This window comes from Gopherus flavomarginatus, chromosome 21 (genome assembly GCF_025201925.1).
Source record: "Gopherus flavomarginatus isolate rGopFla2 chromosome 21, rGopFla2.mat.asm, whole genome shotgun sequence".
Classification (NCBI taxonomy): Eukaryota; Metazoa; Chordata; order Testudines; family Testudinidae; genus Gopherus; species Gopherus flavomarginatus.
In genome coordinates, this window is record NC_066637.1 from 21832574 (window position 1) to 21850640 (window position 18067).

The 18067-nt window shown below is 43.2% G+C and overlaps 1 protein-coding gene across 4 annotated transcripts in view; it reads left to right on the plus strand.

Annotated features, from left to right (window-relative positions):
• USP48 (ubiquitin specific peptidase 48) overlaps positions 1-18067 on the plus strand; it is a 55439-nt gene that overhangs the window by 35132 nt on the left and 2240 nt on the right. For all 4 annotated transcript variants that reach the window (XM_050931169.1, XM_050931170.1, XM_050931171.1 and 1 more), the window contains 11 exons: positions 3655-3779; positions 4370-4492; positions 8564-8625; positions 9536-9646; positions 10363-10493; positions 10778-10884; positions 14832-14936; positions 16024-16179; positions 16652-16777; positions 17617-17665; positions 17993-18019. In XM_050931169.1, the coding sequence (XP_050787126.1) occupies positions 3655-3779; positions 4370-4492; positions 8564-8625; positions 9536-9646; positions 10363-10493; positions 10778-10884; positions 14832-14936; positions 16024-16179; positions 16652-16777; positions 17617-17665; positions 17993-18019 (1122 nt within the window). The remainder of the gene's footprint in view (positions 1-3654; positions 3780-4369; positions 4493-8563; positions 8626-9535; positions 9647-10362; positions 10494-10777; positions 10885-14831; positions 14937-16023; positions 16180-16651; positions 16778-17616; positions 17666-17992; positions 18020-18067) is intronic.

Sequence of the window (18067 nt, forward strand, 5' to 3'; positions counted from 1 at the left end):
CCTGCACCCCCAACCAGAGCTCTCGCCCCCTTCTGCACCCCAACCCCAATTTTGTGAGCATTCATGGCCCACTATACAATATCTATTCCCCGATGTGGCCATCAGGCCAAAAAGTTTGCCCACCTCTGCCCTACAACCTCCCCATCCCTGGGACACGGACTCAGTGGTAAGGCTGTACCTGACCCTAACACAGCACAATGCCTGGGCCTGCCCCAGATACACCCTGGGGCCCTGCACGTCAGTGCCAGGCATACCCAGTGTGGGGCAGACAGGGTCCAAGTGTGGACGGACTCCGTGTGGGGGTGGGATCCAGATGTGAGGTGAGAGGATTCTATGTGGGACAATCTGGTTGTGCAAACAGCTCAGTGGGGGATCTGGATGGGGAATTCCAGGTGCAGGGGCAATGGGACTCTGCAGGGGCTTCCAGGTGAAAGTGGTTGGGGTTCAGCAGAAGGGTCTGGGGGAGTACTGCTTGGTGGGGTGGGGGTCTGGGTGCAGCTAGTTGGGGGACAGTGGCATGGGGGTCTGGATGTGGGAGCTCAGGTGGGTGGGGCTTGTCAGTCTGGGGGGGTTCAGTGTGGAGCCCAGCGGGGGGTGGTATGGGTGCAAGGGGGCTCCAGATGCAGGGGTTGAGGTTCAGTGGAGTGGGGTTCAAGTATGGAGGGCTAGGGAGGCTCTGAGTGTATAGGGTGAGGCTTGGTATGGGTGTCAGGGCATAGGAGGTCCAGATGCACGGGGGTTGAGCAGATGAGAGAGCAGCTCCCTGTGCAGCGACCCCTCCCCTGCACAGCTGATGAGCAGTGGGGGCAGGAAGGAAGGGAGGATGCTGAGTTTCCTGCAGCTGAGAGAGGTTTCTGGGAGTGGGTCTGACACAGCCCCAGCTAGTCCTTGCAGGAGAAGAGGAAGTCCCATCCTCTCCAGCCCAGCTGGGACTAGCAGCTGATCCTGGCTCAGGGTAGGAGCCACTGGCTGGATGTCCTCAGTCCTGCGGTGATTTACCTCTCCTCCAGGTGCCCGAAACAATGTACCTGCGCAGCTAGGGAGTGGCACTTGACTGCTCTTGCCACTTCCCTGCCAGAAAGTCATTTTTCTGCAGAGAAGCAAAGAAATCTGCGGGGGACATGAATTCTGTGCATGCGCAGTGGTGCACAGTTCTCCCAGGAGTAAATGGTCAGTGTCTTTGCCTTCCAGATGGTACAGCATTTGTACATTCTGATCAGATTTTCCACCTATCACTATAGCTTATTGATCTGGTTTCATAAATCTTACGATGTCAGAGCAATTACTCGCACAATCTTATTTTCGTGTCCCTGATGGTTTCTGGAAATCATTTCAGTCCTGTTTTCCCCATATGGTGAGCCTAGGTTAATAATTGGTCAAATTTAGCAACTGTTTCATTAAATGCTATTTTAAAACAATTCAGTCTGACCTTCGTTTATTGTAATAAATCCAGGAATGGAGTGTTGCTATTTTTTTCTTTGGGAAATTGGCAGTTGTTCAGACTTTGGCAGAATGAGAGATGACGACAGGTCAGTGGCATTGAAGACTTGTTCTAATACTAAAGAAATAGAGCCAAGGAGTTTCCTCTGTGTGTTTTTCTGTATCTTGTGGCTAACAAACCCATTTCATGCTGGGGTAGACTATAGAAAGAGAAGAAACTGTTAAATAGTTCTTAGCTAGCCTCTACTCCCTCAAGTACAGCAACTTTTCAAGTGTTTTTTCTTCTCACTGTTGGTTAATACCCACTTTAAAGGTTGAGCATCATTCTTTCCCATGTCAGTGTTTGGTTGTTTTCTGTTTGCTGTTCACCACTTTACTCTCTGAACTGAAACTAATATTTTTCTCATTTAGTTGTGCATCAGCATTGTTACCACACCTTGTAATACCACAGGGCTTTTGATGCAGCAGCAGCAGCAGCAGTTAAATAGTGAGGGCTCAGTTGTGTTGTATCTCTCACCTTTACAATTATAAGTCAGGCAAAAATTATGGTTGTCAGCAATGAAGTAGCATAGTTTCTCATATATGAAATACTATGTTTTCCCACCATGTTGTCTTACACATAAATTTGATGCCTGTATTGCGGCGCAGTGACCTTTTTGGCATAGTTGTTACCAGTATAACTCATAAATACTTTCTATTAATTGGTTATCTTACTGATTGTCAGTTTTTTCTTTGTCAGTTTCCTGAAAAATAGTTCAAGATAAATGATATGTAATTAGCATCATTTTTTAATAATATTTGGTACACCTCACTTCATATTTTCCTCTCACACAGAATTAATTCCACTCAACTGGATGTAGTAAGGCACTCTCTTGATCAAAAGATTCAAGTGATGGAGTGGCATTCAGCTTTCTATGCACCATTTGTGCAGTTCACTTTTTTCAAAAGGGGCATTATGGAAAGCGGAATCTGCCATGTTTAATTATGGTTTCTAACTATGTTTGAGTGTCCTGTGGAGCGTCACATTCTAAGTGATTGCTACAGAAATGTGGAGTTTTAAATGCAATAACACTTTCAGAAGGGTAGTTGTGGGATGTATGGGGAGAACATGTTGGGCAGAATTTTCAATGCCCAAAGTTAGGCACCTAAAGCTATATTTAGGCAAATAAATCATGGTAGCCTTATTTTTCCAGAGGTACACCTCTACCCCGATATAATGCCACCCAATATAACACGAATTCGGATATAACGCGGTAAAGCAGCGCTCCAGGGAGGCAGGGCTGCGCGCTCGGGCGGATCAAAGCAAGTTCGATATAATGCGGTTTCACCTATAACGTGGTAAGATTCTTTTGGCTCCCAAGGACAGCATTGTATCAGGGTAGAGGTGTATGTAGCACATGCAGCTTCATTTTTAAGTCATTAAAAGTTGTGGGGTGTCAGCAGCTTTGAAAATCAAACCACCTTTTTAGGTACATAATTTGAGGCACCCATGAGTGGGAAAACATTAACCCTTGTGTGTGCTTGTATCCTCGATCCTGGTTCTGTTCTTACCCTTAATTTCTCTTCCTGTTCCGTGGATTTTTCTCTTTCCTTTCCTTTTGTTGCATTTGAATCTGCTGCTTAGGCCAGTGGTGCTAGGACATTTTTAATAGTTGGGGAGCTGAAAGCCAGCTCCCTAACCCTGTCCATGCTCCCTCCTCCCAGAGCTGGGACCAGGAGAAGGACTATGTCTCCAGGAGGGGGGAACCCAGACAGGGGTAAGGGAGCCAGGAGCACCGTGTAAAACCTGGGTACTGCAGCACCCATAGTTCCTGTGGCTCAGCCACGTGGTTTTGTAAATCCAAATGGCAATCGTGGTAGATTAGGATCTTTCTGTTTTTAAATAGAAATGCTGTTTTAAGAATGTATTAGGTTATCTTTTAAAATAATTAGCTAAAATTCTTAAACCATACTGTTGCTGTGAGTAAGCACTAAAATCCTACCTCCAGGAGGAAACTTAATCATTGATGGGATAGAAATAAAGGCTGAAGGTGACTCTTCTGTATATGTTGCTCTTTTTCTTTTTATTCAAGTGTTGACACAGGTGTCAGATTATAAGGGTGTAGAATCTACATCTGTATTCATACAGGTAATCTCTTAAATCTGTTTTAATGCTGTGAAACTTTTGCTGAGTATGTGCAGAACAAAAATGCTCTCTTGGATTTCTCCATGCAGGTGACCTATGCATATCAGAAAATGAAAGGAGGGTTGTTTCTAAAGAAGCCTGGAAAAAGCTCAAGCAGTATTTTCCAAAGGCCCCAGAATTTCCAAATAGCAAAGAGTGCTGTTCCCAGTGCAAGGTATCTGAATAGCTGATGACTTTGTAAACCTTTTCACAGTTCGTGTATGGTGGTAGCTGTAACTTTCATGTTGGCATTCACCTGACTTAAAATGCGTGGGAGGAAAAAAATTTGCTTTTACCTTTTTAATAGCACCTTTGAAAATAAACACAAGTGGCCAAAAGGACTTTCTGTTTTCACAGCAACAAAGGGTCCTGTGGCACCTCATAGACCAGGGGCAGGCAACCTATGGCACGTGTGCCGAAGGCAGCACGCGAGCTGATTTTCAGTGGCACTCTCACTGACCGGGTCCTGGCCTCCAGTCTGGGGGGCTCTGCATTTTAATTTAATTTTAAATGAAGCTTCTTAAACATTTTTAAAACCTTATTTACTTTGCATACAACACTAGTTTAGTTATATATTATAGAATTATAGAAAGAGACCTTCTAAAAACATTCAAATGTATGACTGGCACACGAAACCTTAAATTAGAGTGAATAAATGAAGACTCAGCACAGCACTTCTGAAAGGTTGCCGATCCCTGTTATAGACTAACAGAAGTATTGGAGCATAAGCTTTTGTGGTTGAATACCCACTTCATTTTCACACAGATTCTGGAAAGAGAAGGAGAAGAAAATGAAGCCCTGCATAAGATGATGGCAAGTGAGCAGAAGACTGCTCTCCAGAACCTGTTCCAAGACAAATGCAGACCATGTCTTGGCAGCTGGCCTCAGGTACAAAGACTAAGAAAGGTTGATTGTCTGTCAGATCTGGGAAAAGGCTATTGGTGGACTCTTGCATTTGACAATAGAATGTAAAATTCTGATCTGTTAGAAGGGAATTTGTGTTTGTAATCCTTGAGCAAAATATTAGACCATGCACGCATGGTGTAAAGCTTATTGAAAATACAAATCCTTTAAGCCCTGACTTGGATACTCTCTTTGGATACAGAACTCCAGGGTGCTCTTTTGACTGGCATTTGTAGAAGTGTGTATCTTTCAAGAGAATCTCCTTTAAAATGAAAAAGAATAGCAAATATTAGTTGAAGTAAACTTCCTCCGGTACCGTCAAGTATTGACCTGGCCCTATTTCTGCAGTGTCTTGAATACCTCACAGACTTGAATGCATTTGTTCTTGAAACCCTCTGTGAGGCTGAGCAGGGCCGTTATCCCTATTGTACAGATGGGGAACTGAGTCTCTCTGTGCCTGCAGGATGTGCTCGGGGTGTCTGGTATAGAGCAGGGAACTGAACCTGGATCCTCGGAGTCCTAAGTTAACATTGGAGCTGACCTTATTGCATGGAGGTTGCTACTTGATCAGAGAGAAATTTAGTGTTTTTCCCCTTCCATCCAAATGTCACTCAAACATCAGTAAACCTCCCTTTCAGCCTAATCTTGAATCCCAGCTAGTTTCTCAATGTCCCCCCGCTCTCCCCCCCCCCAAAATTTGTCTCATCCCCTACCTGTTGCTCCCACATCCACCACCTGCTTTCTCCAGATGATCTTGTCAAGCATCCAGATCATTTGTCACAGTAACCTAGCTGCTACTCCTGCTCCTTTTCCCCCTCCTGTAATCATCCATCTTTCTTTCTTCTAGCATCCTGTGTGGTGCTAGCTTTCCAGAGAGGAGATGTTTGTGTATGTCTTGATGCGGAAAGGCTGCAGTGAAAAGTTGCATGTTGAAAGGGTCTTTGGGGCCATCTGTGGGAGCAGGCTAGAACAGCCCAGCTCAGGGGGAAGAAGTGAGAGTAGAAATAGCAGCCCACCATCCATGTTTTTTGCCTTTTTTATTCTTTCAAACGAGGAACTGTTTCCACTGTTCTTGTTTTGCAAGTCAAGTCTTAAATTTACCAAAGAAAGGAATTTCCTTTTTATCAACCAATTGCTGATATAATTAGTGCCACAGTGATTTGCTCTTTGGTGTTAGGGTGATTCTTTATTGGTTAATTTGTTTATTGGAATATATCTTAATTTTTTTTCTGTCCTGAGAGGTACACCCTCATCTGAAGGCAGTATTTGGCCCTTGCTCTCCTCAGTACATTGTAGGAGAAAGTAACTTGACAGTAGCTGTTACCTATACCTGCTGCTCCCATGGTACTGAGCCAGCAGTAAGAGCCGCACTTTTGAGCAATTTCACATGGAAATGGTAGTAATTAATTTTCTGCACTACAGGACTGGGTTTAGAGCATTAGCTGTTGATGCGGTGCTGGAGAATTCCATTCTGAACCCTACTGGAGGGAAGGGTTTTTGTCCTGCTATACACTTGGTGTGTGTCTCTTCCAGCAGCAGGCAAAAACTCTAGAGAGTGGGTGGTGTCTTTAAGCAGCAGAAAAGTCACAGGTAGGGTAAGGGTTGTGAATTCTTGGAGCCAGTCATGATAGGAGTAGCAAGGCTATTTTCACTGTCACCTCACTGAGCGTGTGTGGGGGTATTGTGTTAGCAGCAAGAGGAGTGTTTTATACACATTAATATTCCTCTGTTTGAATGCAACTTTTGAACACCACATCAAATCAATTCCAAAATTTCAGGGAATGTTCTAACATCAGTGGGCAGAACCCTGTTGATTTTAGTGAAAACCAGAAAGGGGAAATGAGGGGGTGACAGCCCCAGCTTCTGATTAGCACATCCAGCAAGTTCAGTCATCTCTGTAATTTTCTGTAGATCAAAGAACCAGTTCCTGGCTGACATTACAACATTGCTGCATAACTCCATCCCCATCCCACCTCTGCCCCTCCCCCCAGTAGAGTTCAACATGTTGATGCCCTGAACGACTTAAGAATGGTGGAGGAAATAAGGATGCACAGAGAGCCCCTAGGATGGAGGGAGAATAGGGGGCTCTGGCATGAGGGGACATACAGCCCCGAAGGAGAAAATGAAGGATAATGGTATGGGGGATACACAGTGGCATGGGGCAGAGAGAACGGGGGGATCCTGGTATGGGCAGAGGGGAGAAATAAGGGGGACAATGCTCCTGGCATATGTGTTGGGGCGGGGGTTATAGGGAATCTCTGAAATAATGGGATGGGAGGCTGACACACAGGGAACTTGGGGGTAGGGAATGGAAGAATGCCAGTAGCCCCTTTTGTGTGCAAAGAGATCTGCCCATCGAAGCAGCAGTCTGCAACTCTGTAGTTCAGGGGTCGGCAGTCTATGGCATGTGTGCCAAAGACAGCACACGAGCCAATTTTTAATGGCGTGCTGCTGCCTGCTGTAGTGCCGGCAGGCAGGAGCGTGCCATTAAAAATCTTGCTCGCTTTTCTCTGCTTCCACTCCCCCCATGCGGGGGCAAGGGGCAGAAGCTTGGTCCTGCTGGCCCCCCAGCCTCTTCCCCTCCCTGCCTGGCCGATCAGCTGATGGCCCTTGTGAGGGAGGGGATCGGGAAGGAGCAGAGTCAGCGAAGAAGCAGGCGCAGGGCCTTGGGGAAGGAGGGGGGTGGAATGGGGCATATACCCTCCAGCTCCCTGACCTGACCCCCCCCCCCCCACACACACACACAGCCCTCTGCCCTGAGCCCCGCAGCCCCACGTAACCCCCCGGCCCGTGCCCTGAGCCCTGTACCCCCTTCATGCGCACCCAGCCCTCTGCTGGACTCCTTTACCCCCCCCCCACAACCCCAGTCCTGACACTGGCACCGCCCCCAACACCTGCAGCCTGTAACATCCCCCAGCTCTCTGCCCTGACTCTTGCACCCTCCCATATACCCAGCTCCCCACACCCCATGCACCCCCCACATCCTGACTCTTGCACCCTCCCATATACCCACCCCCACCCTGAGCACCAAACGGGAGCTCCTCCCCACTATCCACATTCCCACCTGCACCCCTTGCACCAAATGGGAGCTGCCCAGGTAAGTGCTTCACACTCAAACCTCCTGCCTGCCCCAACCCTCAGCTCCCTCTCTCATTCTAACTCCTGGCCAGACCTTTCTCCCCCAGCCCTGTGCTCAGTGCACGCCCACCATCAGCTCAGTGCAGAGAAAGGAGGAGAATGGGCCAGAACCAGGGAGAAGGTAGGTACCCACTGTATGTGGGCAGGTCCGGGACCCCAGACCAGCAGCGGGCTGAGCGGGTCTGGCAGCCGGGATCCCAGCTGGCAGGGGCCGGAGGATGGAACCCCTGAGCCGCAGTGGGCTGAGCGGCTCACTCCACTGCTGGTCTGGAGTCCCGGCCGCCGGCCCAGCACAGCCCGCTGCCAACCTCGTTGTACAGAACCCCAAATCAGCAGCGGGCTGAGCAGGCTGGTGGCGTAAGATCAACATTTTAATTTAAGTTTAAATGAAACTTCTTAAACGTTTTGAAAACCTTGTTTATTTTACAATACAACAAGAGTTTAGTTATATAATGTATAGATTTATAGAGAGAAACCTTCTAAAAAACATTAAAATGTATTACGGCCCTCAAAACCTTAAATTAGAGTGAATAAATGAAGATTCGGCACACCACTTCTGAAAGGTTGTCGACCCCTGCTACAGTTAGTATAATATGCTCTGCTGGTTAATCACAGGCTGTGTATGCCATAAGGCTTGCTGGAGTTCAGTAGAAATAATTTATACAATGGATTGAAGATAATTGGGTACAAAAGTGAATTAACTTTCTAATATAAGCAGTAACACGGGTTCGCTGTGCGCTATGTTCTTGGAACTTGATCTTAAATTATTGTAGTTGGCTTTCAGAAGTCATACTTGAATGGAGTTATTGTAAAGAATGTTAGGATCTTGAAAAGGAGCAGGTGTAACAAAGACAGTGAAAACTTAGGTTTTTTCTATCTCCATTGTTAGGTTAATTTAAATGAAGTCTGTTTTTCCAGGAGACAGATGAGCTCTACATTGTATCACAGTTTTTTGTTGAAGAATGGAGGAAATTTGTAAGGTAAATTGGTTCATATTTTAAATCTTCACTGAACTCCTTTTATTCCTTTTAGGTTTATATGTAGTAATTTGACTTTTGGATGATGTTTGTATGATGCAGTGTAGAATTGTGCTAAAATTAACATATCTTGCTGTGTAATGACTGACCTTGTGGAAATAAGGAAGCACTGGGATTTTTAAGCTGGTATTGGTTGTTATAGGTTCTGAGAAACAGCGAATGTTCATGTTTACTCTGTCTGAAGGAGAAGGTCAAGTTAGATACCAAATTAGTTTGTTCTCATGACTAAAGCGATATCCTGGTCACAGGACATAACTCAGTCCTGCTTCTGTAGTCTGTCATTAATAGGAGATAATCTCCCTTCAGTGCTAGATACAAGAATAGCATCCCAGAATAAAATATATATATATATATGATTCCCTGAGCCTAACAGTCTACTACTACTGAATTTTGGCTACTTTTCTACAAAATCACAAATTTAAATACTCTGCTTATCTCTCTTCACAGCACTATTTGCTGATTTATGATTTCTTGTTAAGGAGATAGCATAACTGTGTGATGTCTAACTAGAGCTCAGTGAAAAATCCCCCAAATCATGCTAGTTTTGAATCAATTTTTCTCACCAAAATGAAAAACCAAAATTAAAATTGTTTGGGTCAAACAAAAACATATTGAATGTTGTTACAAATTAGCCTTTTCAAAACAATGTCCATTCAAAACATTTAGCTGTTTACAAAAAAACACGGGTTGTTTTCAGCTGAAATAATTCGCCATATTTGACCCACATTCATGAGTAGTTTCCATGCCCATATGTGTATTTTTTGGTAAATTTACTTAGCTGCCAAAAAAATCCACTTAGCTCTGTCTAACCATGCTAAGTACACATTTGTTTTCCCTTCTCCTGTTTGAGCAGGAGGCCTACAAGATGCAGTCCTGTATCATCAGTAGGAAACAGTGCTCTTCTCTGCCCACATGGGGGCCTCATGTTCACGTTTGCTTCCATGACCAGAGAAGACTCTAAACTGTGAGTTTCTTCTGTTCACTTGTCTTCCTTTGTCAGGTATTTCTCTCTCGGCCTCCAGGAATCTGTGAACCAAATGACTCATGAGGACAGGACTGTTGATCTCTGTAATTGTAACATTTGCCTCTGAGATATCTGTTGTTTGAATTACCTTGATGTGAAAACCCCTTTACACCTTTAGATAAATCTTCACACAGAAATTACCTTACATGTTCAGTGATGTGCTCTGCAGAAGCAAGGCTAGCATTGGAGAAAGAAATATGATCAGTAAAGTAAAATTTATTATTAGGAATTGAGTGAGCTCAAGTGAGACTATTATTTGACACTGGAAACTCACTTCCTTACCCTTACCATCAGAATGGACACACATCTTCTCAAAGCTGATTTCCACAAGACTTCCCTTCAAAGTATCAGATACCATCAATGGATTTCATGCTTTGTGGGATTGCTTCTTCAGGGGCACAGAGCTAAATGTAACACATCTTCCACTTTAATACTTTTTCTTCCATCTCAGTCCTTCCTCCCTGCATAGTTTTGCTTTAGGTGGTAGAGAGACTGTTCTTGTTAACATTTAAAAGGTTCTGAAACCTAAAGCCCAGTGCACTTGTAAGACTTGTGCACAGAGTTTCTTTTATTGACAACTAAGCTACACAGCTGTAATTGAAAACTTGTGGTTTGGTTTTTCTATGTCATGAAGCATGTTGTGTTTCTTTGCACAGTATAGCTCTAATATGGCCCAGTGAGTGGGAGGCAATACAAAAACTATTTGTTGTGGATCACGTTATCAAAATCATCAGAATGCAAACTGCTGAGACGAGCCCTGAGAACACGCTTTTCGATTCTGAGCCCAGTAAGTGAGTCTTATCTTCACCAGTGTCTGTAGAATAGCTTTTCCAGCTGGTACTGGCTCCCTTGTGGTGTTTGGAGAGGGAGTTGCCATTTTAGCATACAGGGTCAGAGTTTAAGGGAGGAGTGGAAAAGATACAGAGTTTGGAAAATATACCCCCATTGTGGAAGCTAGTCTCAGTTTAATCATGAAGGTGGTGACTATTTGTAGTGGCACCGTATGTAATGTCAGTGTCACCAAAATATCTGTTGACATTTTAACCATGCTTTCCTTGTTTATCCTTCTAGAGCTGTGTCCAGAATGCAGAGAAGGATTGTTATGCCAGCAGCAGAGGGACCTGCGTGAGTACACCCAGGCCACCATCTATGTACATAAAGTGGTGGATAATAAAAAGGTATGGATCCCTCACTGCTAATCTTCACTGAATTTTGTTAAAGGTAAACTGTACTGAGTAGTAGCCAAGATATATATAAAAACAGTTATCAAATAATATATATTGGAAAAGAGAATCCCTGTGCTGCGTGAGAAATTACTCAGCGCTGTTTCTGTGCCTCCATTCTGCAAATGGGCTCTCAGTGGGTGCTGCTGTGTTGAGGATTCCTCTTCAGCACAGGTGACTTTTGATGATTCTAGAGACGGTTTGAAGCAATCCGCTTACTCTCTTATTAGAAACTCTTGGGAAAAGCACCAGTGCTGTTGTTACTCTTCAAACTACTGGTTTAAACCAAACCAAAATGCCCTCATTAATATTAAACTTTCATTATAGTAGATTTGGATGTTTGGGGAGGGGGTTTGTTGTCCCCCCTCCACCCCACCCCCAGTGCTCACTACTGGTGAGACAAGATGCTTTTTAAAAATCAAACACAAGTTTAGGTTGTAAATTTACTATACCCTGTAAAATGCTGTTTAGGTTTTTGGTAACTTATGGTTCTAGAACTTGCTTTACAAATATCTGAAGGTTCTTACAGTAATCCTCCAGTCGTCTTTTAGGTGTGTTTTAATGCTCTGTAGTTCTGGGTGAGAAACCAAGGCTCATTATAGGAAAACTCTTCAGATAAGCTGGCAAGAACCAGCTGATGGTAGCACAATAGAGGCACTTTAGTGCGAGACAGTCACAGGATTTTATTGTACTAGGAGTTTTTCAGAGGGCATAGTGGATAGGAGGGACAGATTTTACTGATTTTACTGGCTACCGACAGCTCCCTGAAACATGTTTAACTTTTCAGCTGTCAGGAGATTTGTGAACTCAGGCTCTTGTGAAGTGGCTGCACAGTGCATTATGTTCAGTTTATGACATTTTATTCTATTTTATAAGAGTTACTAGCTAGTTTGTCTCTACTAAACGTGTTAGGCGTACGTAGGGTAACCTTTCTCTCAATATGGGGCTCGAGTGTCTTCTCTGGTGCTAGCAGCGTGGAGAGGCATCTCCCCTCTGCTTTGTGATGCCTTGTGACTCCTCACTGTGCATGAGACTCGAGGTGCTGTCCCTTGGGAAAATGAATAATTCTACCTCTGCTTGCAAGGAGTATAAAACCCAGTACACAAGATACAATAAAATATATAAACAAAACCCTGGCAAAGGAATGACAAACCCCAAAATAACAGTATAACAAAGAGGACTTCGCTGAGAATAGGAAAATTGGATCTGGGGAAGGGGATGGGTTAATTAAAAATTACTGACCAGAACCAACCACTTCCCACCCCCAACCCTCTTGACTTTTCCTAACCTCCAGCTCCTTCCGTGGCACCTGCCTAGGTAAAATGTATGCTGGGAATGAGTCCAGAGATAAGTGCTGTGAGCTTTGGCCAGCGTAAGAGTGTGCCCTTTTATTGTATCGGCTTATTGTGGGCAGGGTCCTCTGCTGGCTCCCTGATCTGGAGTCCTGTGGAGTTGGCTCAGTTAGTGGTATCAGGTCATATTTCTTCCACTTTGGACACTGGTCTCTGTAGGGCTGGAATTGCCTGACCTATGCACTGAATCCCACAGCAGATCAAAGGCTCCCTTTGGGGAGCGGGTGTTAATCAGAGACTCCCTGAGCAGCCCCAGTAAATTGCCAAAGATCACCCCATGTGGAAGCCTCCCTTTTGGCCTCAGTAGGCGTTTCTAGTGCATTCTGTCTCCATGCCTGACTGCGGGCATGCTGGAAATGGTGTCATAGGGCTCTGGTGGCCATTTATTGTTGTATGTAGTCCGTAGGATAGGACCCTCTAAAGCAGCGTCTCAACCTTTTTGATACCAGGCACTGGCTTGCTGTCTTCCTAAACTGTGTCAGGGAGATCACAGGGACTGGCGTCAGTCCACGAACCGGTCATTGAGAAGCACTGAGAGGCTTAGTCCACTATTCCACTGGCCGTGTGGGGGTTACACATGTAGCTGTAAGTGTACAAGCTAGCCCGTGTGGGTGAAGAAGGTGAAATAGCTGTTGTTCATTTTATCTCATCTGCTATCAGTTTCAGAGGAAAATAAATGGAACAGTAAGAATTGTTTTCTTTTTGGGTCAGGGCCAGATCCTGGGAGAGGCTCTGCCTTCTGAAGGGTGCTGAGCACCCTCAGGGCCCAGTGAAGTCAATAATAGTTGAGTGGCTCAGTTCCTTGCACATTTAAATCTAGGTTTAAATAATGAGTATGAGTTAACAGAAGCAGCTAGGGCTCTGATGGCCTTTGAGTTGATGAAAGTCATATTCTCAGGCACAGAAATTTGCTCCCTCTCTGCAGAGGTGAGTGGATTTTGAGTACTAGAGTAGAATCTGCATGGAGGTAGAACTGGTGGGACCTTGCAGATTATTTCTAGAAGAGATTTTTAATCAGCTGGATCTCTACTTACGAAAGTTTTTTTAAATGCTCTTGTACATGTTCACATATACAAAAGCCTTAAATTGATGAGAAAAATCATTAGTACCAAAATGTTACTGCCCATTAACATCTGGTGTCATCGCACCAAGGTTTATGGTGTTCCTGGGAGTGACTGCTCACTAAACAGTGGGTATTTTAACTAATAACTTTCTGCAACATAGATTTATTTGGCTTCATAAATCAATTAAGCTTTGTTTGTCACTACACTCGCCTTCAGTTCACGGCAGATATAGGTACTTAGCAGTAACTAGTATAAATCTAGTTAAAGATGTATATTAAGATATATATGTAAATTTAGGGGGGAAGATGGGCAGTTTGTCTCTTCACCTTGCAGCCACAGTTGTATGTTCTGTAAACGTGAGAACTTTGATAAACTGCTAATAACTTTGAGAATGCTGCAGTTCATGTTCAATGTTTAGAACGGGTGTTGGCAACCTATGGCATGCGTGCTGAAGGCAAGCTGATTTTCAGTGGCACTCACACTGCCCAGGTCCTGGCCACCGGTCCGGGGGGCTCTGCATTTTAATTTAATTTTAAATGAAGCTTCTTAAACAATTAAAAAATCTTATTTATTTTACATACAACAATAGTTTAGTTATATATTTTAGACTTATAGAAAGAGACCTAAAAACGTTAAAATGTATTACTGACATGCAAAACCTTAAATTAGAGTGAATAAATGAAGACTTGGCACACCACTTCTGAAAGGTTGCCGACCCCTGGTTTAGATGATGTGCTGGTTTCTTTAATTGCAAAATAATGTATGGAGAAGCATACACCTAGATGGGTTAACATGCTCTCTGAGGCATTCAGTTGGGAGTATGCGTAACTTCCATAAGGTCCCTTGAAAATTCCAGCCTCCAACGCTATTTGAGGAGCCTAGCACAATGTACATTAGTGTAAGATAGGTACATTTATCATGAAGTAACGTAGGGATAGATATGTATAAATTATTTATCTGTAGCTTACTTACAAATTAACTGCAGACAGACCAATAAATAACTAATGCGTGTTTCTGTCAGTCAGCTAAATGCAACCACACATCAGTCGTGTATGTGTCATTTATGGAGAATATTAGTTTCTCTTTGTTACAGCTCTCTCAACACACTGAGGTCATGTCAGAGAAAGAGCTGGCTGAAGAGGAAGCAGTTCCTAAGCTACAGAAAGCAGCAGATAGTTTCTCCCATTTAGCCAGAATCCATGAAAGATCATTTACAAGCTATATGTGTGTTACCAAGCTGTAAGAGACAAATTCCTAGTTTATGTCCTAGGTTGATGCATTCCAAATATCTGCCTGGATTAGGGCTTGACAGCGCCGTTGGTGTTTTATCCCCTTTGGTCACTTGACCTTGTGCCCTATGTAAGCTCATTTTATTAAGGTAGCACCCTTTAAAGTGCTCTGAAAGCAACTTGCTAAAAGGCCTCGGATAACCTGAGTTTGTGCTGTTGGAACAGAGTTGCGCAGTATGTGATTTGTGTAACTTCAGGTAATGAAGGAAGCTGCTCCAGAACTGAATGTGAGCAGTTCAGAAGCTGAAGAGGAAAGGGAGGAAGCTAAACCAGAAGGGGAACAGGATCCAGATTTTAACCAGGTAAAGATCTAAAAAGCTGCAATTTTGAGTTTCCCTCTAGCAAAGTGTCCAGCTCTGACAATACAGGAATCTTCTTACATTTACTGTTAGCAGTTGAAACCAGAAATATATCAGCTTCTTTATTTTAAGCTTATTGTTGTAATACCTTCTTAAAATTAAAATTTCCTTACCCTTTTGTTCCATTTGACAAACCAATTGCTCTTTGCTCCTGTGTGTCTGATATGGTTGTGGAGCTAATATTGTTTTGATTAGTTTCCTTGTTAGTACATCTTACAGGGTATTGTGAAAATGTATTAAATGTAACGCACATTTTAAAGCTCTGATAGAAGGTGCTCTCCAAGTTCAAGGTTTTATTAAATTACTGAACATGTAGTTTTTGTGATCCCCACAAAAATGATGGATATTAAGTCATCTTCTTTTAAAAGCATTGTAGCCATGTTGGTCCCAGTATATCAGTCACGAGGTAAGTGAAGAAGAATTCTGTGTAATTTGAAAGTTTGTACCTTTAACCAACAGAAGTTGATCCAATAAAAGAGATTACTTCACTTAACTTACCTTCCTGAAAAGAAATGTAGAACCTAGAGGACTTTCATAGGTTTGGAACCTATAGAAATTTGGGCTTAGAATTCTTCAACTTTCCTAGTCCTAGTATGTCTGTCCTAACACTGATGCATGCTTTTCCTGGTACTCATAGAAATACTGAGGTATTTCCTTCAAGTGGTGGTAACACATCCTGTTGTCTTACCCCTGACTTTGGCAGAGTCTTTCTTTCTGTACTCTTTTTGGAGAGAAGTGGCTTACTACGACATTAAATATTTAACACACATTGAAAAGTGGTTCAGTACTCCATGCTGTTCTCGAGTTAAAAATGGAAATGTGGATATCTTTGAGCAAGTCCTTCAGTACTTGCAACCTCTCTGATGCCTGTGTGCGTCAGTTGATTATCACAGATGTACTTTAATGTTTTGTGGCGTCTCTTGCTTAAATAGCTTATTTACAAGGCTACCTGGGCAAGAGGCAGATTGAAGAATTTGCATTATCCATAAATTCAGCAAGCAAACTTTCTGTTTCTGACCCTTGTTCCTAGACTAATGGTGGTGCAAAACGACAGAAGATATCCCACCAGAACTACATTGTTTATCAAAAGCAAGGCATCAGACGGAGCACGCGACACAGAAAAGTCAGAGGGGAAAAGGCACTACTTGTTTCTGCCAACCAGACATTGAAAGAGCTGAAAATACAGGTGAGGAACTGCCTTTGTTCCTAAAAATAGTGTTCTCCTCTGCTGTCGTGTGTGCATGCACACTGGTGAAGAGGAAGTAAATCTAGATGTCTTGTACTCCTAGCTGTTGCCATTATTTTAGATTTTCCTGTGTAAGAAGGTATAAAAATACTCCAAGATCATGTCATGGTAACTCTCAGCCAAATCTTTTTTCCCACTTCATGGATGAAGAAGGCTCTAAATACAGTAGAACTGTCACATTTCTGCACCAGATGGCGGCAGTGCGCAATGGGGCTCTTGCAAAGCACTGCTCATTGGTTCTCTGTGACGATGTAGAAAGGGTGGGGCAGTGGCATCCACAATGAGATACTAATCAGTGGCTCTGTTTTGTATGATGTCCTAAGACGCATATTTTTTGACAGTATTATTGGTATGTGTAGGACTTATATATTTTGCTTTTGCACAATCAGTGTGTTTTATTGTGTTGGCACAGATCATGCACGCATTTTCAGTTGCTCCGTTTGACCAGAATTTGTCGATCGATGGGAAGATACTAAATGATGACACTGCAACACTTGGCGCCCTTGGAGTCATTCCAGAGTCGGTCATTTTATTAAAGGTAACAAGAATTGTGGTGGTCTGCTGAAAGGAAATATAGGCTGGCAACAGAAATGATATCAACTTAGAATTACACTAATACAATATTGAGATTACACAGTAAAGCATTTGAGTCAGGAAATATTGCAATTTGAACACTCCTCGTAGGATGCAGGCATTGTCTTTAATTGTCTGATATATGGTATCTGAGAAGTTAATATTGTTTTTATAGCTGAAGGTGTACGTGTGTAATGAGTGTGAAAGGTGCTGTAGCGCATAAGCACAAGGCCATCAGAATTCAAGTTGTGCACTCAACTTTCACACTTAGATTTTTGAGCACTAAACTGTGTAATCCAGTATAGTTCTTCATACTTAATTTCCTGTCCTCATTTTTGAGGGAAGAAAAATTTTAAATTCCATAAAGAGCTGTTGATGATGAAGGCTAACTAATGCCTTAACTAGTGTCACTAGTAACCTGTGCACTTGTAAGTTTAACAGGTGCCAGTTGGGCAAAGGACAGTAAGTGCTTCCATATCTGTGCACGTACATGCCTCCGTAAGCATGCAGCACAACAAAATACAATGGCCCCAGTTGGGATATGCTTACTTGACTTCAGTGGGACTAAAGCACAGGCTTAAACAGCCCTTCCTAAACAGAGCAACATTACTGAACTGCGGATCCTAAAGCCTCAGAAGTGCTACCAGTCCTCTTTTTATTGTCCCCCCAACCCCACTGGAAAAACTTCTTTGGCAGCAGATATTTATTTTCTTCTCGTCTGTTTAAATGCACATCTGCCGGAATCTCTTGTTTAGCTAATAGGACTGGTAAACTTCTAGTATTTGTGTTTGGTTTGTTTTACAGGCTGATGAACCAATTGCAGATTATGCAGCAATGGATGATGTTATGCAAGGTAACTCTAGAAACATTCTTCTTTGTGAAACACATTATTAAGCACTGTACTCTTCCCTGGTTGGTTGCTTCGACAAAAATTATTTATGGTCATGTAGTACTGCATTTGGGATAGAAAATGTTAAGCGTAAGAGAGGCTTATTTGTGGAGTTGAAGTCACCGTGTAGAAAGGTAGGAGAAATTAGCAAAAACCAGAAGTATTCTTTCCCTGGAGCCAGCCCCTGAAAGTTGTTGAAGCTTGCAATATGCTATAGTTGAGACACCTGATTCTTCTTTTAGAAGTCATGTTGTCATTAGAGGTTTCTGAAGTGGTATCTTTCCTTTTCAGTTTGTATGCCAGAAGAAGGATTTAAAGGTAAGACACTTATTTCTTCTCCATTTATTTGAACCTACCTTAATTTCA